Source organism: Calidris pugnax, unplaced genomic scaffold (genome assembly GCF_001431845.1).
Source record: "Calidris pugnax isolate Ruff unplaced genomic scaffold, ASM143184v1 scaffold492, whole genome shotgun sequence".
NCBI classification, from domain to species: Eukaryota; Metazoa; Chordata; class Aves; order Charadriiformes; family Scolopacidae; genus Calidris; species Calidris pugnax.
In genome coordinates this window covers 771,642-795,256 of record NW_015091453.1, presented here as the reverse complement: position 1 = coordinate 795,256, position 23,615 = coordinate 771,642, and the positions used below count along the sequence as shown (strand labels likewise).

The following is a 23,615-nucleotide window of genomic DNA, read 5'->3' as shown; positions in this document are numbered from 1 at the left end:
CACAGAGATGGTGTTTGGGGGGGTACAAGGCTCACCCCTCTGCAGCCTGTCACCAAGCCCTCTTGGTGGCTCACCGTGCTGTCCCATGGCCACCCGGGCAGGCGGGAGAGCTGCCAGGCTGCTGAGGGCTCCTTACCTTCTGGGCTGAGCAGGAAATCAGTGGAGTCGGTGCCATACTCGTTGCTGATCACGCACCGGTAGACCCCGCAGTCCTTCTGGGATGCCTGCACGACAGCCAAGGCTGCCTGGCCCTCGTCGCCAGCGCTGCAAGAAAGGCAGAGCATGGCCTCAGCCCTGAGTGATGCGTGGGGGCACATGGGAGCCCTGCCATGGGCTCTGTGGGAGGGCACTGTGCTGGAAAAGGGCCCAAGAGCATCCCAGCTGCTCCCCAGAACCTCATAGCACAAGGAGTCCCGCCCTGCAGACTGTACTCACAGAGATGCTCATCTTCCAGGCAAACCCTGCAAAGTCTGGCAGAGATTGGGCTACTGACTGACAAAATTACTTGCCTCTGAGTGTGGCTGGATCAGTGCTGTGCTTGGGCTAACAGACCTACATCTAGATGGGATGGCTGGAAGCCAAAAAGCCAGAGCGGTGTCCAGCTTCTTTTTCGTGAGTGAGGGCAGACAGCACCCCCCATCCTGCAGGCTGCTCCTCTCTGAGGGACTGGCAAAGCACAAGTTCTGTACCAGCAGGGTCATGGTCTTCTCCAGTCTGCAGCACCAAGCTTTGGGTTGGCAGGCCCTCTAGCCAAGGTGATGACACACTGGGCAGATGGGTCTCCACAAGAACCAAAGGCCTGTTTCTACCCAGCGTGAACCAGCAAGGGGATGATGGGCTGTGGAGGGAAGAGGTGGGACCCTCATCCTGAGACCTGCTGCCTGAGCCAGCTCTGTTCTGGTCAGCTAGAAGGCAATGGCCTCTCCTGGTCCATCTGCCCCAGCTCAAATATCTGCCATAGGAGATCGTTTCTGCCCCAGAAGCACCTCTTTCTGCCTGCTCATTATAAAAGGAGCTCAAGGGACACTCAAAGGCATCACCAGGCAAATCCTATCCAATGGGCGTGATGTTTCCACACAAGCTCCCTTGGGGTTGAGAACACATTGCTCTCCATAATGCACCCAAAGGAGCAGCTAGGACACAGCAAGCCACCCATCCGTCCAAACGGATCCGTCCAAACTGCTCTCCCTGTGCAAGAGCAGTGCCAAGGGGCAGAGAGGGCACAGTCAGAGCTGCTTTTTCCCTGTTGGTGCTTGCCAGTGGTGGCTGCATGGAAGCACCTGCTTGGCTGCAGTGTCCAGACCCTCCCAACACAGCTCCCACCCTCACACCTATCACTTGGGGTCCCGGTTTTGCAGCTCATACCCAGCTCTCAAACTCCGAGATGGGAACAGCACTGTCCTGGCCCTCCCCAAGGTTTTCCCTCCCCAGGGCTCTACTACTCAAAGCATCAGCCCTTGAACCAGGCTCCAGATGGAGCATCAATAGGACAAATTTGGCCACAATTCCCCATCTGGGCAATCCCTCCCTCTCTGGGCACTGAGAAGATCAAGTTCACAATGTGCCATGCCATGCAATGAGCTTCCCATGCAGCCTAACAGAAGGGGCATCTTCACCCCAGTACATGCAAGGAGCTGGATTTAACACACAAACCCAGGGCTATGTGCAAGGACTACAACGAAGTGGAGCTGGCAAGTTACCTCCTTTGGGCTTCTGCTACAGGGATCTCGTCCTTGTACCACATCAGCTTAGAATCACCCAAAATATTGAAGAACTGGCACCAAAGTTTCAGGTTTCCTGATGCATCGGAAAATTGTTCTGCCCTGATCTTACGGATCACCTGTGGAGCTAAGGACAGGGTACAAAGAGAGTGATGGTGAGACACAGAGTGCTGGCCGCAGCCCCAGGGACAGGCCAGCACCCCAGTGCTGCTGCGCAGGACTTTGGTGGTGGGTGTCACAGATAGGTCAGCACAGTCCAGTATAACATCACCTCCCCAGGGAAGATGTCCCAGCTCCACTTGGATAAATACAGTGGGATACAGTGTATCCCTAGTGTACACCTAGTGGGACTCAGCCAAGGGCAGTGCAGAAAAACACTGCAATGTTGGAGGAAAAATTTATCTACCAAAGCAGGGATTCATCAAGGCTACCCTCACTTTTGCAAGAGTGCTGATTTCTGTGAGGACATCACCTGGCCCTGCAAGCACTTCAACACCAGGATTACACCTTTTCTAATTCAATGCCATGAGGGATCAAATTAGCATTGAGCATGGAGGTGGAAAAGGAGCGTGCCCCGCTCTGACGCCCACTGGACTCCAACCTGCACAAAGGCAAGGTGAGGCCCGGGACACGCAGACCAAGAACACGAGGATTACATGATTCCTTTGGCCAAGGAAGTCCCAGCTGTGGAGACAGCCAGTCTCAGTGCTGCTGTCTCTGGCGTTCCTCTGCCCTCGGGAAGAAGTCTTGGGGCAGACTTTTGGCTTTCACTCAGCCAAAGTGCGATGCTGAAAACCCTGCAAATGCGCAAAGCTCACATGGCCCCAGCTGTCGCTGGCTCAGTTGGCCAGGCTCCCTTTGCAGGCAACAAGGAAAGACATTTCATGGGGATTACCTCTTTCCTTACCTTTAAATGGGTTATTTGCTTTCTTTGACTCTGCTGGCTGTGCTTCTGGCTTAGTATCTTCAGAGACCTCATGGTCACCACTGCTATCACCTGTGGGCTCCTCATACAGTTTAGGAACCTCCAACGTGGCCATCTTCCTCATGAGGGTTGGTGAGCGCTGCTCCATGGGAGGGGATGGAGACAGGGCAGGTGTCTGCAACTGGGCTGCACTCTTCCTGGATTGCCGTGGCGAAATGGTAGGACTTCTCACGTGCCCTTGGCTCTCTGGGGTTGCCTCCTCTTCCTCCCCTACCTGCTTGGTTCTTGGCAGATATATTTTGCGTCGGGCCCCAGAAGCAAGCTCCTCTGGTGTAGCACAAGGTAGCACTGCCAGAGGGTCACCAGGGCTTTCTTTCTCAGGGCTTGCTGGAGTCAAATTGGAAATATTACTGGGAGGCTGCCCTGCTCCCACTGCTGGCATGCTGCCCACCACGATGGCAGGCACTGAGAGCTGGGGTGGCCCCTCCACCTCAGGAGCAAGGCGGGTACGCCTCTTTGGTGGCACAGGCCTGCAAGCCAGCATCTCCTTGCTGGTAACAAACTCCTCATTGATCATGCCCGTGATCCGCCTGGACGTCCTAGGGGTCAGAGGCAAGTTTTCTGCTGTCTGGAAGAGCTGATTGTTTTGTACCTTTTCTAAAACTCTCCTTGAGGTGCGGGGGCTCAAGCCTGCAATGCCTATCTCCGGGAGCACAGCCGCCTCTGCATCAGGCTGCTCCTTCTCCCTGGGGTCTGTGTCCTCTTTTGTGGCATCCTTACTGCTATCTGACATTTGTAAAAGCAGCAGCAAGTAGTTCTTCAAGGAGGAAACAAGATTTTTGTGCTGCATCTTCTCCTCCAAAGACATGTCCTGAGGTCTCTCGGGGCTAGGCAGGACCAGAGGTACTTGTGGTTGAACCTCAGCAACTCCTCCAGAAGTGCCTGAATGTGCTGCCAGTTCCTGGCATGGAGCTGCGGCTGTTTGCTCTCCCCCTTCCTTTCCCTGAGGTCCCACGGCCACTGGATTGGCACTCTCCTCCCCTAACGTGCTGGCTGGAAACTTCTGTTGCAGTGCAGATCGATCCACATCTTTGATTTCCATTTCTCCACTCGCAGGAGGCAGCAGCCGGGCTCCAAACCGGACCGCCGCTGCCGTAGCCTCCATCCCTGCGGTGCCGGGAGCGGTGAGCTCTGTAGCCTGAGCCCCTGTCTCCACTGCGGGAACGGGAAGTGGCTTTTCCTTGGCAACTCGAACTGAGGCAGGAGCTGCCGTTCCAGTCTCCTGATGCCCCAAAGGTGTCCCTCCCACCCCCCTGAGCGTAGTCCCAGGAGATGGCTCCTCTGTGCAGCTCGCTCCTGCCTCTGCACCGGGATGGCTCCCAGACAGCTCTGCTCCTGCATCTTTGCTCTTCCCATCCTCTGCTGCTGTCTGAGGTGGGATTTGCTCAAGAGGAGTGTTTTCTCCAGGCTCTGGAGAACTTGATTTCGTTAGCAATGGCTCTTTCTCGCCTTGGCTCTTGTCCTCTTGATATGAGAGTCCTTGCTGGGTCTCTTTACCCTCGAGAGCATGGGAATGTCCTTCTGCCTGCTTCGTAGACGGAGGGTGTTCTTTGCTGGGCTCCACATGCTCTGGAGAAGGTGCTGGAGCCTTTGGTGGCTCCCGAGGCCTTAGCCGTGGGTTTGTCCTTTTCACAGACCCCTTGGTCTCCTGGCAGCCAGGGGTCTCTTTTCTGAGCTCCTCTAACTTGTTGGCTTGCTGACCAGCCTCTGTGGTTGGACTGGACACTGGATGTTTTAGGCCACTAGCAGGCTGTCCCACTGTTACTGCAACCTACTCAAAAAAAGAAAATAGAAAATTAGTATCATTTTACTGCCTGGGGCCTGCTTGTGGTTCATCTATACCAAGAAGTTGGCTCTGCCCAACTTCTGCCTGAATCGTATGAACCTGGTATCACTGATACTCGTTTATCCAGGGCCTCCTGGCTTTGCCATCATCCTGTGGTAGAGTGTCCCACAGCCCCCTGTCACTCTGCAGAAAACATTTTTTTCTTTTAATCAGCTCCAACTCTTCTGCCTTTCAATCCCTTGGTTGTGCACAAAGAGGCAGGAGATCTGTCCCTCTAAAACATTCAATGGCTTTTAATTCAATCTCCTGGGACAAGGAACCTTCCCAAGGAGGAAAACTTTCTCGTTTTCACCAGCCATTGCTGAGACCTTGTATAATTTTCTTGCTCTTTTTTAAGCCTCAGTGCTCCTCCCATACTATATCTGCAACCCTCACTCCGAGAGGGGGCCACTGGCATGTCACACACTATCTGGATGAGGCTACCCAAGCAATTTATAGGAAAATTGTACACCGTGACGTTATCTGTGCTACTTGACCATCCTGTTTCTTTGACATTCGGGAAGCTCAAATGTTTCTGACCGCAGCTGCATAATAGCAGAGGTTTCAGCAAGCTGCTCACTGTGACAGCTGAGCTTTATCCCGAGGAGATCTGGTTAAATCCTCCAGCCCAGGGACACTATCTATTTTTGTCAGCTAAGGCTAGGGGAGGCAGCGATCCTGCTGATATAGGCTGTGCCCAGCTGATGCTGAATTAGCAACACCAGGACAGCCGCATGGGAACAGGGCACACACACAACGGGTTCCTCTTCCATTCCTTTCCATCTGCTACTAAGGATTGTCTCCTGAGGTCTCAACTTGAGCTTCCAAAACGAACTGCATGGGAAAGGAGGCCTGTAGCACTTAGTCCTTCTATTTTGTGCCCCTTCAGCTTGGTTTGAATGCCTGGAAAACCCAGGCAAGATAATGCCGGTCTTTCAGCAAGCCCTTCCCCAAACAACTGTTACGGCAATGGGAATATCAGAGGAAGGGGTTGGGAGGGACATTAAGGGGAGCCATTCCTGCACACAAAATTAGAGTTTGCTTCCTTGGTAGACTCCAAAGGATGCCAAAGGCTGGGCAGTTTATGTTTCCATGCACAGAAATAGGGCCTTGGTTCACAGGGTTGCACAGACACCCCCAAATGCCACACATTCCCCTAGAGCCAATTCCTCCAGCCTGAGTGTCACACAGAGGATTCCAGTGCTCAGGCTTATAAGGTTCTGTTTGAAGAGACAGGCGGGCTTCATGCAGTGAAATCCCTGGGTTTTACCACAGTATTCAGTCCTCTGGGGCCCAGAAAGGGATGGGGATGGATGGAGACAGCACAGTCCAGACACAGGGCCAGCGCTGGTCCCTCTGCTCGGGGGCTGAGCAGCAGGGTCCCCAGGGGGCAGGAGGTGGACCAGGGCCAGTGGTTCACAGACGGAGGCACAGAAGAGGCTCCACTCAACAGCGCTGGTCAGTGGGGACATCCCTTTGGCTGAAGAGGAATTGGGGCTTGGGGGAAATTTCCTTATCGTTGGTGCATGAACTAAAGCTTGTTCAGAAAAGCTTTCTGGGAGCTTTTCAGAAAAGCATCTGTCCTTAAGTAATCATAAAACACTAGGGGCATAAAAAAGAAATATAATGAAATAATCAGTTTCACAGTTAGGGAAGAGTGATCATCATGCAAATCCTGTTTCTTCTCTGCTTTTGCACGTGAGGATGGCTACAGCCTGGCATTTTGCAAAGCCCTTCTGTTATGAATAAATCCAGCTCAAAAGAGAAGCCCCGAGCATGGTCCCAAGGCCAGGAAAACACTTGGGCTACGACCCTGTCTTGTTTAAGAGAAAGAATAACAAAAGAAAAAGACAGGCAACCCGTGTCCTGGGGAGTGAAAATATCCTCAAACACACTCAGAGTCAGCTTTAAAGGGCTTTAAAATAGCTTATTTGGTCACACAAAAGCCTGAGCACTTTCCCCAGCATCACCAACTAGCTGAGGCATTCAAATTCAAATCAAAAGCATTCCCTTTTGTCTACTCAAAGGCACAGCAGCTGACAAGTTACAGGTTTCCCTCTGTGAGTGGGTTTTTGAAGAGGAAAATACCTTGATCCCTGTCAAAGGCTCAGGGATCACAGCCCAAGCCTGGCAGCTACACACCAACACTCTCCACCCTCCTTAAGAGCAAGGGGCATAAAAATGAGCAGAGAGGGAGAAAAATAATTTATTTGCCACGGGCTTGCATACACAGCAATAATTCCTGCAGCAATATGTGATGCTGATGGGTCAGGTTAAAGACGGGTTCAGGGTGCTGCACTCTGGTGAGTCCAGGACCCAGATACCGTATAACACAGCAGGTTTCTTACTGGTAAATGGTGCTCCTACTTAAGAGAAATCTACAAGAGGAAGAAAGGAGATTTTTTTCCACTGGAGCACCCAGCAGTCCCACTTTTTACATCGTGGATGTTTCCACATCTTTTAAGTATTTGCATTACCTGCTGAGGAAGACGTGCTGCACCCAGAGCACCTCCTCTGAATAGCCTTGCTCTGTGTGAAAGCATGCACCTTACCATAGCTCAAATGCCAAATCCTGGGGGCACCTGCAAACTGGACTCAGAGAACCTTTTACCACAGAAGCAGTCATTAAAGAAAAAAGGCCGGGGGAGCTGGGGTGGGGAAAGACTTGTAGCTTCCAGTCTAACATTTTCATGGAAAATGCTTCAGGTTAAGTGACAAAAATAGAAGTTGACTAAAAGATGCAGTGAGGGTCAGGAGCAGGTGCTGTGCCCTGACACTGCGTCATCACCACAATGAGTCTTGCCATAGAGTTTTTCCAACAGGGGAGAGCCAAAAAATAGCCCAGATCTACTGTATACATGTTGCACTGTAAACAAAATTCAAGGTCCTGCCCAGCACAGCTCACGTGGGGTACCTGGCACATTGCGCTCATTGGCATGGGGGGGCTCCTTACACGCTGGCTGAAGCTCAGGCTCAACTGCTAAACTGAACAGATGTCATCAGTCTCGCTGCCTGTCGTACGCACGAGGCATCCGCCCCCAACTAAAAATAGCCATTCAGTGCTCTCTGCTAAACTGATTTGGAAACATTTTGCATGAGGTCAGGCTGCCAATTAAAGAGGAGAGCTCACAGCACGCCCCAGGCCACCCCGAGACCAGCTGCTCGGCCACAGGGCCCTGACGTACATCGCTCCTCACCACCTCCTCTGACATTTATTTGGAGATGGGCTGGAAGCTCTGCTGTCCGGGCACACAAAGCTCAGGAAGCCTTTCCTTCTGGGTGCTTTAGCCAGCGGAGACCTACGAAGCCTCGGCAGCAGCTCCCATGGGGTACACACCGCCTCCCAGGGCTGGAGCCACAACACAACTGTGCGGCACGAATATTTCCTTGTTGCAACCCCTGCGTTGGCTGCTTTCTCTCCTAATTACCTCTGGACTGACGGCTTTGCTTCCTTCTGACTTCTGTGCTTGGGGCTGGCCTCTCTGTCCCTCGGATGGCACAGGTCCTGCCTCCGACACCTCTGAGGACAATGGAGCATCCTCTCTCTGTCTGCTGACTGCCACAGGCTGTTGGGCAGCCTCACTCGTAGCCTCCTCCTTGGCTCCCGCCTCCTCCTTCCCTGCTGCCGGCTTCATCTGGTTATCAAAATACATTTCTTTCAAAGAGAAGTGCACATCACCATTGATTTTAGCGTCCTGATTCACAGCTTTCCCAGGCTCTTTGGTTTTGGGACTGTTTTCCGCTTCTTGATCATTTGCCGCCCTCAAATGTGCGCTCCTGCGTAAGGGAACAGGAGGGGCAAACCTTGGATTTGGAGAGGGGTTGGCCCTGTCTTGCCCACTTTCTTCTTGCTTTGAAACTTCCTGCTTTGCTGCTGGCAGAGCCTCCACCTTCTTTTTCTTTTTAGCTGCAGAGTCTTTGGTCACCGGTTTAGTTGCTAGCTCCTCCACCGTCTCGTAGATGTATGTGAGAAAGCCATTCCCGTTCTCCTCCACACTTTCCAAAGAGGCATCTCCATTGGTGGTCACCTCTGCTTTCAAAGGTGCTATCAGTTTGTTTGGAAAGCCCGTCATCGCATTGACCGGTGGTTCCTTTGGCTCAGCAATACCCTCATGTAAACTGGACTGGGAATCGGCGACGTGCACTTTTGCTGCATCCTCCTTCTCCCACTGAGAGGCTCCAGACCGGACATTCAGATCCCTGGCCAGCCTCCGCTTTCTCTGAAGCCGATCAGGGCTCATTCCCTGCAACTTCTCCACCTCCACGTTTTCTTTCCCTCGTTTCTTGCCCTGTTCTATCTCTCGTAGCTTTTCTTCAGCTTTTCTCTTAATTTTGTCAAACCACTTCTGATGGATTTTGAACTCCGTCATGGTTCCCACTTCCAGCACGCCAGAGCAGGACACGATGCCTTTGGTGTTTCTAGCTGAGGCCTGGTAAATGCCTGCATCTTCCTCTCGGCACCTGAAACCAAAAGCTCTGTGTGAGACCTGCCCGTCCTCCCCAGGCACTACCGCTGGGCACACAGGCATGCACGTTCTCCCACTTCTTGCTCCAGAGGGGCCAGAAGACGAAGACATGGCCCTTGAGGTGCACGTGGTAGGTCTGGAGGCCAGGGGCAGGCCTCCCTCCCCAGGCTCTGCTCGTTCTCAGCACTAGTGGATGAGCAAGTTGGATGTTAAATCAGTGCCCAGCTCCTCCCTGGGCTGTATCTCTGATAAGAGAGGGCTGTGATGGAGGAGAAACAGCGAGCACCAGGCTTCCCAACTGTGCTCAGCCACATTCCTCTGCAGGATCTTCTCCTCTCAGCTCTTCACAGCCTACATGACATTCCTGTTCTTCCTCCACCCTTGACTCCATCAGTAGACTGCCAAAGCAGCACTTCTCTTCCCTGATCTCATGGTGAGAGCTAGGAAAGGCCTTCCCGGGCAGGGTTGCAGCCCCTTCCCCTCTTTGCCCTTGCTCCTGACAATCCTGTGCACTGTTTCTGTCCTTGTCCTGCCCAGTCCCCCAGAGCATCATCCTGGAGGCAGACAGTGCTTTTCCCTTCGCTCACCTTCATCCAGCCCTAATGCTACCAGCACTAGAAGGCTCCAGAGAAAGAAATTTCTTATGACCTTCCTCTTGCTTCTGGCATGGCAGCTATCCCTGGATGCAGTAACGGATCTCGTACTGATGTGATCTGGGAGTCATCAAAGCAAAGCACTGAAGGGGAAGGGACAGCTGGGAACATGGTGATGGGGAGCTCGAGGGGCCAGCACAGGTGGTGGGGGCAAGTCACTGCTGACAGCCAGCTCCTCGGAACACTGAAAACGTGCTCAGGGCTCCCATTCCCAAATACAGCCTTTTTACTCACTTGTACAGCTGCAGGGTGTGGCGATTTCCATGGCGGAATATCTCGTACTTGGGTAAGCCACAGTAGCGGTCCATCTCTTCATCATCCTTATACCACGTCACCTCTGGCTGCGGGTATCCTGGGGAGGAGACAGACGGTACATCAGGGTGTGAAACATTGCAAGCCTGCTCCTGCGAGGACAAGGCATCAACAACAAAACGAAACACGCCGGCAGAATAGGATACATGTTATTCTGGGCTCACCGCATTCTTTAAATCACACAGCAGAAGCATTGTGAGTGGAAACCTGACGGGCTTATCCAAGTCTTTTATCACCCCTAGGAAGAGGGCTATTTTTGAGAAAAAAATCCCAGCACTTCATTCTTGAACAGAGGGGAGGTGATCACACGGTCAGCTCCTGTAACACTGTCTGGGAGAAGGTGAGCATACTGTCACTTTTAAATGAAGAAGCATGTTTTGATGAGACTAAGGCTCGCCCCTTCATGGAGCTCTCAGCATTTCACTAAGTGTCACAGCCTGTAAGCTGATCCAAAAGTTTCCATTGAACAGAAACAACCTTGATTGCATCACAGCCATCTTGCTGTCCTACAAATGTCACTTGACAACAGATGTCACCTGCCTTTTCAGTAGAATGACATCATGACGTGTGTGACGGGCTGGCTAGCAGGCCAGGCACGCAGCCATGTTCCCCACCACCGACAGTGGTGGTGGCTCAGTGGGACCCACATGGACCAGAGCTAGCCCCAGCCCCCATATCCCACCAACAGCAGACCTAGCCCAGAGTAAGAGCAGTTTTCAGGGGAAAACTGCTGGAGCCAGTGGCCAGCACTGGTTCCTGTGCTTCACATGGGGCTCCCGGCACAGCCAAGCTGACCCTAAGGGCATGGGATAGAAGTTTCAATGATCACATCATGCCTCCGCTTAATTCGATGCACTCAACAGTTGTTCGACGCCCCAAGGTAGGTATCCAAAGCTAATCTTCTGCAAATGCCCCTGCCGGCTTTCTGAGCTGCCAAACTGAAGGAGTCTGGCAGGCTCCTCGCCTCCACCAGCTGCCAAGGGTCTCCTCACCAGCCCCCAATACCCCGAAGGCAGGGTCAGCTCCCATGGACAGCCCTGGCCAGGGCCAGCAAGGGTTCTCCAGGAATATCCAGAGCATCCAGACCTGATAGCTCAGAAATAGAGAGAGGGCAGGGACAGGCCACTACCTACCTACCCCACTTTCCAGCTGCTGACCCACAAGGTTTCAGGGCTGACCAGGGCCCTTTTCATCTCCAGGGCGAGGAGCCTCCTGCTTGCACCAGCCAGAGATGCCAGCAGCCGTGCCCAAGCCCAGCTTACGCCTGCTCCTGTGAAGGTCCCATAGCGGGAGTGAAAGACCAGAAGCAAAGACTCATCAGCAGGAATTTGCCCTGGTTTTGGGTGATTCATAATACCTTTGATCAGAAAAGCAGCATGTGGCAAATCTCCTCCTCATATATCACTTGGTTCCTCCACCCCCACCTGCTCTTCCAATGCACCCTTGTCCCCGTCCTCTTGCTTGTTGGGGCTCTCCATTGTCCTCTGGCCCCTCAAGGGACTTGGCCTGCTCCCCCAGACAGGGTGAAGGAAATAATCTCAGAAGAGTTTTACTTTCCTATTCTCCTCCATGACAGCCCAAACACCCCCACAGCTCAGATCTTACCCTATCCTCATTGAGGTCTCCTACTCTGCATTGCCTCTGCATCTACCCTCTCCACGCTCACCACCTGTACTCTCTCAGGTCTCAGTTGTCTCTTGCACCCTTTCCTGTCTCACTCCCCTCTCACTGCTGCCATCTGCAGTTTTGGCTTTCTGTTGGTTAGTGCCTCGTTCCTCCTCTGCTGCAGGAAGCCACGTCATGACTTTCTCCTGAAGCCCTTCACGCAAAGTTCTCCATCCTCCCCTTTAGTCCCCATCTCACCATGGTCTGCTCTTTGCTGCTGCTCTGGGCCTCCAAACCAGCTTCCAGCAGAAACGCAAAGCCCTTGGATCCTTGCGGCTGAAGCGAATGAGCCCTATGCTGCTAACTTAGAGGTGGCCACAAGAGTATTCCAGAGATGGGTTCACTGAGGATTGATGCTGCTGCTTACATTTTCCATAAATATTCGCTACTAATCATACCTGGCAGCAGGACCCTGGGCTGAACGAGCCTGTGGTGGTTTTTCTGCTCCAGGAATGAGGAACAAAACAATTTTCATACACAGTTCACACTTTGCCCAGAGCAACCCTACCCCTCCCAAGGGCTGCTCTGCAGGCAAGACCTTCAGGTTTGTAATGCAGTGAGCTGGCAGGTAGATTTTCATAATAGCCTGCAAACAGCAATCACAGCACTTCATTCTGGGAACTGCAAGCACATCATTTCTGAGAAGCCCTCTGACGTCCCTCCGTGGCCTCTGCAGCTGATTCCCATTCCCAGCTGACATCTGCCGGAAAGAGCTACAATTTCTACAGCTGCACAGTGCCTCCATGAAAGGCTTTTCCTCCTATAAACTCCCTCTGACCTCTAGCACTTGTGTCCTTGTGTCCCTGTCCTCTACTAGGGGCCACCACCGCACCAGTCCAGTGCAGGTGAGGAGGGAGCAGCCCCTGCTGCAGTGAAAGGCAAGTGCTGGCTGGAAACCCACCCCAGGGACACACTGAAAGGCTTCCACCCCCACCCCACCCCCTAGAAATAGTGGCCCCAGCTGCCTGTTCAGACACCACCCGTCCCTCCTGAGGGGCTGTAAGCAGAACGGAGCAGGGGATGGAGAGACGCCTGCGCAGAGGCTGCCTGGCACGGCCTGTGCCCTGCTGGGAGGGGAGCTGCTGCTGCTGCTGCAGACATCCATCTCTGGGCTGCCTCATGAATAACTCCCCTGGTCCGGGGGGGTGCAAGTGTCACTACGGGGACACCCCCTGCAGCCACAACAGCCACTGCTGACCCGGCTGCCGTGACAAGGTGCTGCTGGGACAGGGTGGCTGAGCCCAGGGCTCCAGTGGTAGGCACTGCCACGCCGCAGGGGGACAGATGCCCACCCTTAGCATAAGCTCTGAGCAAGACAGAGAAGCCATTGATAAATCAGGCACTCCTCCTTCTGAAACCTGTCTCTCCCACGGAGACCCTGTGCAGCCAGTGCCCATAGGGATCTGCCAGCAGCTGGTCCCCTGAGTCCACCAGTGAGTGCCTGGCCATTGCAGACAGAGCAGGGCCAGGCGTTCCTGGGGAGTAGAGCAGGTGCCCACTGCACATCTTCAAGCCCAGCAGAAGTTTTTTGGGAAGCGTGTCTTCCCACAGCATTGCTCCAGCATGACAGTCAGCCATTGCAGGACCAAGGACACTTTTCTGAGCAAGGATTGTGTTTTTTCAGGGAGATTGCCAGGTTTAGATCAAACATCTTTTCCCAAAGCTGTTAAAGTCTGAGAAGTCTTCCAAGCTTTAGTGACCTCATCGAACTGTTGTTCTTGCAATAGCTACCCAAAAATCAGCCAGAGAAACTCTGCTTAAAGCAACTTTCTTTTCAACATTTTTTTTGGGGTGGGAGTAGGGGAGAGTTAGTCTTCTGAAAGCCAGGACAGTGGGAAGAGTGTAGAACAATTATACATTATCTCCATGGCCGCCTGTTTCTGCTCTACACAAACTACGTGGAATAGGGGCTTCAGGAAGTTTTGGGAGGAATAGTCATAGTAAGATCTCATCCTTTCTGGTTTTATGGATTTAAACCTCCCCATCACCTGAAAACAAGGAGGCTTACAGTGATGCTCACATAAGGGACATACTCAGTAAGAGCAATAGCTTCCCATGCCACCAGCTGGCAAGCAGTGCTCATTCTCCATCCCTCTCTTGCCCTGGCTGCCCCAAACCCAGGCATCCCCATCTCCCACCAGTCTGTTCTCTGCTCTTGTGCTCACTGCCCCATCCCCAAACCCACCCATCCACCCCTCTTGCAGCCCCTGCATTTCTCCAGTCATCCTTCATCCACACACTTCATCCTCATCCTTCAAACACCTCCCTAAGAGGGCCACCATGGATGCAACAAGCTGAACTCCTTTATATTTGTTAAAACCCTCATCTACTAAGCATGCAACTGTCTACTCACTTGACCCCAACTCTCTTCCCCAAGCCATGGCCAGAGCCCTTTCCCCTCCGTAGCCCTACAATAAAACCAGACTGGTTTTGTTGCCATCCCCTGCAGGGAAGTGCTAGTCAACACAGTGCAGATGCCCACACTAACACAGCAAGTGTGTAGCATGGCAGAGGTACCAGGCTGAACGCTTCTTCAGCGTGAGCACTGACGCATGAAGGGAGTGATGGGACTGAGCTCCTGACCTGATAATTTGGGTAGCCAGGTCAGAGGGGTCGAACCTGCCTAAGGAGGGCTGACATGGCGCTGAAGAGGCAGCTGTACAACAGTGGGCAACACCCAGTACTGATATACAATGGTCTGGGCTAGATCCAGTCATCACCTCTCCTGGTTGGCTTCATTCACAGAATCCCAGAATGGTGGGGGTTGGAAGGGACCTTTGGAGATCATTTCGTCCAACCCCCTGCCAGAGCAGGGTGATCCAGAGCAGGTTAGACAGAAATACATCCAGGCAGGTTTGGAATATCTCCAGAGAAGGAGACTTCACACCCTCTGTGGGCAGGGCTCTGGCACCCTCAAAGGAAAGAAGTTTTTCCTCAGGTTGAGGTGGAATTCCCCTGTTCCAGTTGGTGCCCATTGCCCCTTGTCCTGTCACTGGGGACCACTGAGAAGAGCCTGGCCCCATCCTCTTGCCACCCGCCCTTTAGATATGGCTCAGCATCGATGAGATCCCATCTCAGTCTGCTCTTCTCTACTGATATACAATGGTCTGGGCTAGATCCAGTCATCACCTCTCCTGGTTGGCTTCATTCACAGAATCCCAGAATGGTGGGGGTTGGAAGGGACCTTTGGAGATCATTTCGTCCAACCCCCTGCCAGAGCAGGGTGATCCAGAGCAGGTTAGACAGAAATACATCCAGGCAGGTTTGGAATATCTCCAGAGAAGGAGACTTCACACCCTCTGTGGGCAGGGCTCTGGCACCCTCAAAGGAAAGAAGTTTTTCCTCAGGTTGAGGTGGAATTCCCCTGTTCCAGTTGGTGCCCATTGCCCCTTGTCCTGTCACTGGGGACCACTGAGAAGAGCCTGGCCCCATCCTCTTGCCACCCGCCCTTTAGATATGGCTCAGCATCGATGAGATCCCATCTCAGTCTGCTCTTCTCCAGCTGAACAGCCCCAGGTCCCTCAGCCTTTCCTCAGCAGAGAGATGCTCCAGTCCCTCATCATCCTCGTAGCCTCCGCTGGACTCTCTCCAGCAGTTCCCTGTCCTTCTTGAACCCAGTGCTCCAGATGTGGCCTCCCCAGAGCAGAGTAGAGGGGGAGGATCAACCTCCCTTGACCTGCGGCCACCCTCTCTTTAACACACCCCTTGGCCTTCTTGGCCACAAGGGCACATTACTGGCCCATGGGCAACTTGTTGTCCACCAGGACACCCGGGTCCCTCTCTGTGAAGCTGCTCTCCAGCAGGTCTCCAGTACAGGCCCTGTACCTGTACTGTTGCATTCCCTAGCAAGCAGTCACAGACGCAGGCCCCTTCATCCAAGTCCCCACATCTGCCAACATCTCTCCTTCCCAGTCAACGCAATACAGAAATGACTGAAAAGTTGTAAAATTCGTGTAGTAGCACCTCCAATAAGGGTCACTCTGAAGAGAAGAGCCCAATATCCACTCACTGGGAAGGATCTGTGATAACCCTTGAGATCCTGAAGTCCAGACAGACCCACCAAGGAAAACACTTGGTGCAGAGAAGTAGGGTGCACTCTGCTCTGCAGGAAACTGCAGAGAAAATGGAAATGTTCTCATTCCCTTTTTCACATCTCTTAGAGAAGAAAGGATGAACCAATTTTGTCTAAAAAAAGAAAACATGTCACAACTGATGCAGGATTTGACCCCAAACAATCAAATCAGACATACCAGGGACATCAGTAGCAGGCAGAACTAGGCAACAGGAGGAAAGGAGGGTTTGCGCAACCACCCAAGAGCATCAGGAACTCTGCTTCTGCCTTACTTGGTTTTTTCTTGCTTGTACCAGCAAGCACATTTTGGAGACTCGCTGCAAACACTTGCATCTTTCTGCCTTCCTAGGACATGCCTAGGAAGTCACTGGTATCCACAGGTGTGGGACCACACTGTAACTCTCATTATTGCTAAAGAAGCAGCAAAAAAAAATATTAGGATGTTATTGTAGGTCATGTATCCATATTTGAGGTTTGAGAGTCGTAACAGGAGGAGCTGTCTGCCCTTTGCCTCCCGCAAGTCTACAAACCAGTGTCCCTAGACTCCAGCCAAAGCAGTGTGACTGAGCTGGTTCCACTCTGGTCACTGGCCAGGGATGGAACTATCACTTTCTTTCTCCACATCATGTCTCCCAGTTGAAAGTAAACATCTTGGCAGGGGGAGATGGCTGAACTACTGATCAGACTCTGCAGTCAGAGTTTGCTTTCCACCTCCTGCCCCTCTCTCCCAAGGAGATTCTGAGCTCCTAAAGCAGTCCAATGGCCACATGGAAGAGATGACTGTGTGGCATAGGTGGTCCAGGCTGCTTTTAAGGATGTTTCCATGAAAATTCTTAATTTTGTAGGTTTATTAAATTAAGCGTATAAAGACATCCCCCGATCTAGTTTACCGGTACAAAAATACTGTGATAGGCTACATGCTGAAGATTTGACACTCTACTGCACTTGAGTAGAAAATAAGACCAGTATAAGGTCAGTTTTTCAACTTGTAATACACCAGGTTGCCCTAACAGTACTAGCAGGTCATCCCAAACCTGGAAGCCAGTGTCCTGGCTACCAAGTGCAAGGGTGGACACCAAAGAAGGGCTACAAACTGGACAGGGACTGGATCTGTCTCTACATGTTGATACTTTGATTTTGGTAGAAGCAGAGGAGGTTATTCTTTGGCAGCATGTCTCCTGCACAGTGAACAGGACAATAAGTCAAACGTTTGCCTTTAGAAAACTTTAACTGGGAAAGAAAGCTCTCCTAATGAATTACTGAGAGCCGCGGCTTGAATGTATCTCCCTAGCAGCCCACGTCCTGCTGCTTGGGCAAAAGTGGGCTGCTAGGAAGTTAAGCATCAATGAAGTCAATGTATTGGTTGTACCCCTGCGAGTTCCAAGAGTCAGACCAGTAAAATTCAGTGCTGGCAGGTATCAGAAGGGCTCAGTATGTGTTTCCTGGTGCACAGCATGTTTCTAATGACAAACTAGACTTCCTAAATTGTAGGAAAGCCTTAGTCCTTGTGACTAAGAGGCTCACTGTAGATACCCTCCTCCTTCTAAAACTTACAAACTTGTTTAACATCTTTTACTGAGTAACCTGTCAGAATAAACAACATATGCAACATCAGGAAGGATCACAGAGTTGTAAACAAGTGCATACTATGGAAAAAAAGAGGGTTTACCATCTCTATATTTCAAGAGCTCATCAGCAAAGAAGCCACTTGCCTTACATCAACACACTGCCACGCCACATCACCACAAACCCTCTTTTTCAGCCTCCCCCTTCTTCTCTTATTGGCCTAACCCCTTCCTGCCCAAGGTCAGATGGGCTCATTGGGCAGAAACTGGCTTTTATTTCAGATGCTGACAAACACAGGGGTTTATCACTGATGCAAACGCAGCTGCACTCTAACCATCTACAGCCAGCAGAGCGCCAGAGCTGGCTCCAATATGATAGCCTTAGTCTTCAAAACTGCACATTCCTGAGTTACGGAGTCCAGGATCAGCAGAGATTTGGACAATAAAATGTAGCTGGCCCAAGCAGTAACCAGAATATTTCATTTTCTGGTCTTCAATTTGCCTTTGCCTCTTTACAATCTCAGGTGTTCTCCTCCCCACCCCCCCACCCCCCTTAAATTAAAGCTGAAATCATCATGCAATTGCTGAATCTTTACTTGGCAGTCTGACAGCAGTGAACTTGTTAATGTGTTGCCTTGTTATCACTTGCTCTGGAGTTTAACTAGCAGGAGTCCAGCAAGTGAGGCAGGGCCAGGTTATTCACCGAAGACACTGTTACCTGTCACTATGCACGTGAATTTAGCATCAGAGTCCTCGGACACAGAACGGGATTTGATAGTGGTTTCAAATAGTGGCTGGGGTTCCTCCGTCAGCTGAGAAATGATTGCGCAGAAGGTGCTCCTGGAAGATTTAAGAAGCGTTTCTTAGAGATCAAAGAACTAGAAAAATAAAAGGGTCCCTTTCTATCTCATCTCAGAAGCCTGCATTCTTGTTTTAAGTGCCCTCCTTCCCTCCCATCATCCCTACACTAGGTTGTTCACAAGTTCAGTCCAGTGTCAGGGTATTTAACTATTTTTTCACCCCTAAGGCAATTCTGTCAATTTAAAGTGTCATTTGGGAGATGCTCCCTTTGTCTTAGCCCTTAAAGGGGCTATAGGGGTAATGAATGTCAGAATCATTTTAGTTCTTGCTTACACTGGAACATCTCTGGGATCAGACAGTAGCTCAAAGCAAGGAACCAACAAAATCAGCTTCACATTCCCGGTACTACACAATCAATGTTTCAAGTGTTGTTCTGTTCACCAGGATTTTACTCTTTTTTTTTTTTGTGATTTTACCTCACGTTGTAATTTCAGGCCAAGTGTGAACTGAACATGTCTCCTGAACACAATAACCCTCTCTGAAAGCTCTGAATTAAGAAAAACTGTCTGCTGCGGATCACTGAAGGAGACTTTGAGCCTGACTTGCAGCTTTCAGCACTCAGAAATCATATGTGAAGCTGATGCCCACCCATTCCCTGTCTCACCTCTCCCTCTGCCTGCTCCAGGAGCTCAGGACTGACCCCAAAGCTCGGGTTGGGACACCCAAACAGCCAAAACTATCCAAATAGCCAGTGCAATCTCTGAAGCTCATAAAAATGGACCTTAGATTTTCCAGTCATTTAAGCACTACTCAAGGACAGCACTAAATCAGTGTATTCATACAGCACTACCAACCCTGCTGGAACATCACTGAGAGAATCCCCAGAAGACCTAGGCTTTCTTAAATAAAGGAAAAGGATTAATTCCAAGTTGGGTCTTCATTTGGATAGTCCCCTGGGGCTCTTGGAAGGGAAGAGCTTCTTTTATTTTCCCCCTCTGCAATTAAAACACTACATGTTTACTCTAGGAGAGAGGACCCCTGGGTCTCAAGTGCAAGGACTGTAGGAGAAAAAGCAAATATTGCAAGAGAACCAATAGCTGGCAGCTCTACTTATATAATTTTCAGCAGGGAAAGACATTCCTTAAACAAGTGATCAGCTTCTAGAGACATGCAAGAGGTGGAACAAATCCCCAAACCATTCCTAACACAGCTCTACCACGAGCAGAAGGGCTCATAGCCATGGTGAGGGCTCCACAAGGAGGACCCAGCCTCACAAGCAGCCCCCAGCTTGCAGGCAGGATGCTGGTACCGCTGCTACTCATGCTCTACCTGCTGAGGAAGCAGACTTATTCAGGAAAAACAAAAAATCCAAACTACATTTAGCATGACCCCAGCAAGACCAGGTACACTGAGAGGCTCCGCAGCAGGACTAAACTGCATGGGCAGCTGAAGGTGCCACGAGAGCTCCAGCCACAGCAACTGCCTGTTCCATCCACCCAGAAAACTTACCTGGAGGCTGCAATTCAGTCATTTTCACTCTGGATTCTTGTTAGAATGGGTTTGTAAGAGATGCAGGGAGATGAATCCCTGAGCAGCAAACAACCAGGGTGCTGTGGGAGCCTCCCCCAGCTCCCAAGTCAGTTTGTGTTGGGTGAGCAAAAGGGACAGATGCAGCTAGGGCTCATCTACTGAACAAGGCTGTATCCAAATACACATGTGGGATGGGGTAAAAAAAAGAGATGCCACAGCTTAGACTCTTTTCTGTGGAAATCAGTGGTCCCAAGGAGACTGGTCCTGGCAAGCAACTCTTGACAGCTACACGGCCAGGAAAGGGCTGTGGGAGCCCACCAGCTTTTTCAAAACCGAGAAACCTTTCCATACACCAACCCAGGAGGAAAAAATCCCATTTCTAAAGAGCAAGGCAGACAATCCACTACCAAGGCAGTTACTGGTGGGGTTTTAATGGCCTCTTCAATACAGATCCCCAGCCCTAGACCAGTAAATGCCTTTTAGATCCACATAAGGCACTTCCCAAGCATCAGTGAACATTTCACACCCCAGCAGAAGAGCAACTGGATCAGCATCTTAAAAAATAGTGATGCGCACACACATAGTGACACTCGGGACCAAGTTTAATCCCAGTACTATGCCACTGGTACCAGCAGGCAGCACCAGGAATAAGTCTGGTCCATTCAGTGCAAACCCCACAGTCAGGTGAAATACAGCAAAGGCTACTGAATGGTTTAGGGAAGTAGCATCCCCAGAAGCTAGGGACTCCACAGGCAGGGCAGATGAATCAGAGGGGACCTGCCCAGTGTACACTCGGCAGGAAGCCTGGAAGGTCTATTTAATCTTTCAAAGAAGCCATTGTATGAGTCACAGGGGGGAGGGAGGGAAGGGGGAAGACTGGAGCACTGTGAGGCTCTCAGCTGACTCACTCCAGCTGCAATGGGACTTGCCCAATTCAAATTGCTTTCTACACCAGTAATTGAGAGCATTCGAGAAATCTGAGACAAAGCAGCAGCTCTTCCTCCAGGCCTTCCTGAAGCTGCATCTTTGCTGCAGAAAAGGCCCTGGACCCCAGGAAGAGGACACTGGCAATTCAGTAGCCTTTTTACATTAAAGAGGGATTTCCATACAAAAGCAGTCTGCAGGAAAAGGAGATTTGAGAAGTGTATTCCTCTTCATCACCATCTTCTTTTCCTGACTTTTGCTCAGCAATCTCGAAGTACAGGGGTGTTCTGGAGAGGCCTTTCCCTCCATGGTCATTCCTCTACTTGCCTCTGCAGCAAACAGGTAATGCCAGCTGACTTACAAATGTGTTATTTTTGCCAAAGGCAAAGTACAATTGTACAAGTGCATTTCAGGGCAGAGTTCAAATGAATGAGGACCTTCACAAGAAAGCACAGAATGGCACAGGATGGCAAGGCGGGGGAGGGGTGAAAATTTATTCTTTGAAAGTAGAAACAGGCAGACAGGCACATCTAATTTTTAATGTCTCTGTATGGAAGTCTCACTTTAATATCAAGAAGTAGCTGAACACCCATCCTTTGCTAAGAACGTGGAATATTTCTTGCACCTTAATACAGGAATTACAATGAACATTCACTTCGTTGTCTGAAGTTCAAGCAAGTATTAGGGATCCAATCATGCAGAGTTAGGCTGTTAGATCACTTCAGGGCTCTCTACTGATTAATTAGTACCAAAGCATTACAGATTAATCATGTGCAGTCAGATTCAGCAAAGTGTTTGGTCAGAGCAGTTTAATGCAATGTAGTTTTACCTTCCTAAACTGGAGGGAGAGAATCTGCTGCTTGATAAGCTAAGCAAAAAACAGCATAAAAACCATTAGACAGAGAAGCATGGAAAAGAGCTGAAATAAACAAACCGTTACAGAGACATATTAATGATGAGTCGTTTTGCACAGGTCAGAGTTCCTATTAAAAGAAGGTTCAGCTGCCTTACTCAGGCTGACTGCCAGGACGAGCAAGCCACATTGTCAATTGAAATCAAAGGCTGTAAAAATGAAATGGTCGTTAGCCACAGAGAATAAGTGTAAGGACATTTATACAAGTAGGTTTCCAGGAAGCAGCACCTGAGCCTTCCATGCACCATCTGCAGCGTTGTGCTCAAAGCAGGCAACTCCACCCCAGGAGAGGTCCCATTACCAGCAGGTGGGAGCACAGACCCCGCCGCAAGCCCACTTCTCTGCTGGCCAGCGGGTGGCCTGAGCTGGCCACCCTCTCTGCTTCAAGGACAGCTCTTTAGAGAAGCTGAAAGCTCTCCGGTCACTAAACACCACTTCCCAGCTTGCCAACCAAATCCCTAAGGTCTGGCAAAAAAAATTTAAAATAAAATAAAAGATGTAGACTTTACAAGAAGCTACAGGTTTTTGCTTTTTTTGCAGGAACATATTATAACATCAACAAATTCAGGGAAAAACACAAAAAACAAACACCCAAGTCCTACACAAGTTACACGCAGATGAGCTACTTACCAGTGGCCACCAGCTCTCCCAAAGGAGTGTCTTCAAGGGCTCATGTCCCATCCTAAAGGCCACATTGCCATATTGTGGCAGCAGTCCCTTGCAGGCTGTAGGAAAAAACCTCTCGGCATTGACCAGCAGCATCAGGAGCAGTTCCTCAGACCCTGAGCTGATCCACAGGGCAACCAAAAGCCTAAAATTAACTAGGTACCAGCTAGTCCATGGCAGGCATGCTCAGTGCCTAAATCACACTGAGACGTGTTAGTTGTGCCTACACAACCGCCTCCCCATGCAGCACAGACATCCCCTGTGGGAGGTACAGTCAGATGCCCACAGCGGTACATGCGGGCAGACCAAACCTTCTCAGCTTCAAGCACTAAAGACCACCATTGAACAACCAACCTTCAGTGCTTTAGGATGATGCTACAGAAGACAGCATGAAGAACTAAGAAAGCTGGAGCTCTTCAGGTGTCCTGTCCAACTGACAAGATCCAGGCTGTGTGCAAGTCCAAGTCCCAAAAGCAGGACTTTAAGCCTTGCCCCAAAAATGACCACAGAGAGTCTCTGCAAACTGCTCCTGCCAACCATATAGCACTTCAACCTGCAAAGGCAGAACCTCCATGCAAATAATAAGTAAAAAAGTTCAGCTTGAAGGCCTGACACTTTACACAAATAATTGCACATTTTCATTAGGGAAAAAAACCCCAGCACTCCAAAGAGCTCATTGACTCCTCTCCTTCAGATCAGGAAAGCAAAGACAGAAGTTTTAGACAGCCACGCAGGAGTAGCTTTAACCCAACAAACATGCCCTTCTGGCAGCAGCTTCACCCTCTCCACCCACAGCCACACGATCCTGATCCCTCCCCGGTGCCAAGTGCTGTTCACGCAGCCAGAGGATGAGCAGGTCAGGCGTTATCCAGCTGGAAAAATCAAACACTAACCATAACAGGCTGAGGATCAGCCACCCGATTCACCTCGCATGCACTGTGCTGGCCCACGGGAGAAGTCATCCACAGGAACTTTGTCTTTCCAGCTGTGCCCCACCTCCTGGGGCATCCCTTTGAGCCCCATGTCCTTTCCAAGACTGCAAGGCCTGCCTTTGCGTTACCTGCCTTACTGGCCAGCACGTCACCTTGTCCTCATCTCCCAGCTTAGAGAACTCCCAGCACATCTCCAGCTACTCTCACGCTGCCCTGACCTCCTGAAGGGTGACCTCCCCAGGGCATTCCAGGGGAGCAGCACCCACAGCCTGTGTCCCTCTGCTCTGGGTGTCCCCAGCCACCTCTGGCTGGCTGCAAACACAACTTACATAGTCTCAACCACCAGCTTTCCAACAGTAAATGACCCCCAAAACATTTTGCATACCACTGCAAGAGGAAAACGTCCTTTTAGCCCCCAGGGAATACTAAGGACCTGGCATGGCTTGAGGAGCCAGCAGGGAAGATCCTAAAACACTTGCTGGAGAATGCTAGTGTAGGCAGAAGTGTGGCTTTAATCACGCTTCCTTGCAAGAGACAAAGGAGAAGGTGTCTTGGCTTGGACATAAAAAAAAAAAAAAAAAAACC

General features: G+C 50.9%; 1 protein-coding gene across 1 annotated transcript in view; it reads right to left on the bottom strand.

Annotated features, from left to right (window-relative positions):
• ALPK3 (alpha kinase 3) overlaps positions 1–23,615 on the bottom strand; it is a gene marked incomplete at its 5' end in the record, with an annotated part of 34,849 nt that overhangs the window by 3,577 nt on the left and 7,657 nt on the right. Inside the window, 7 exons of the mRNA XM_014961586.1 lie at positions 137–264; positions 1,701–1,848; positions 2,629–4,477; positions 7,960–8,992; positions 9,885–10,002; positions 17,983–18,104; positions 21,349–21,387. Coding sequence (XP_014817072.1) covers positions 137–264; positions 1,701–1,848; positions 2,629–4,477; positions 7,960–8,992; positions 9,885–10,002; positions 17,983–18,104; positions 21,349–21,387 — 3,437 coding nt within the window. The remainder of the gene's footprint in view (positions 1–136; positions 265–1,700; positions 1,849–2,628; positions 4,478–7,959; positions 8,993–9,884; positions 10,003–17,982; positions 18,105–21,348; positions 21,388–23,615) is intronic.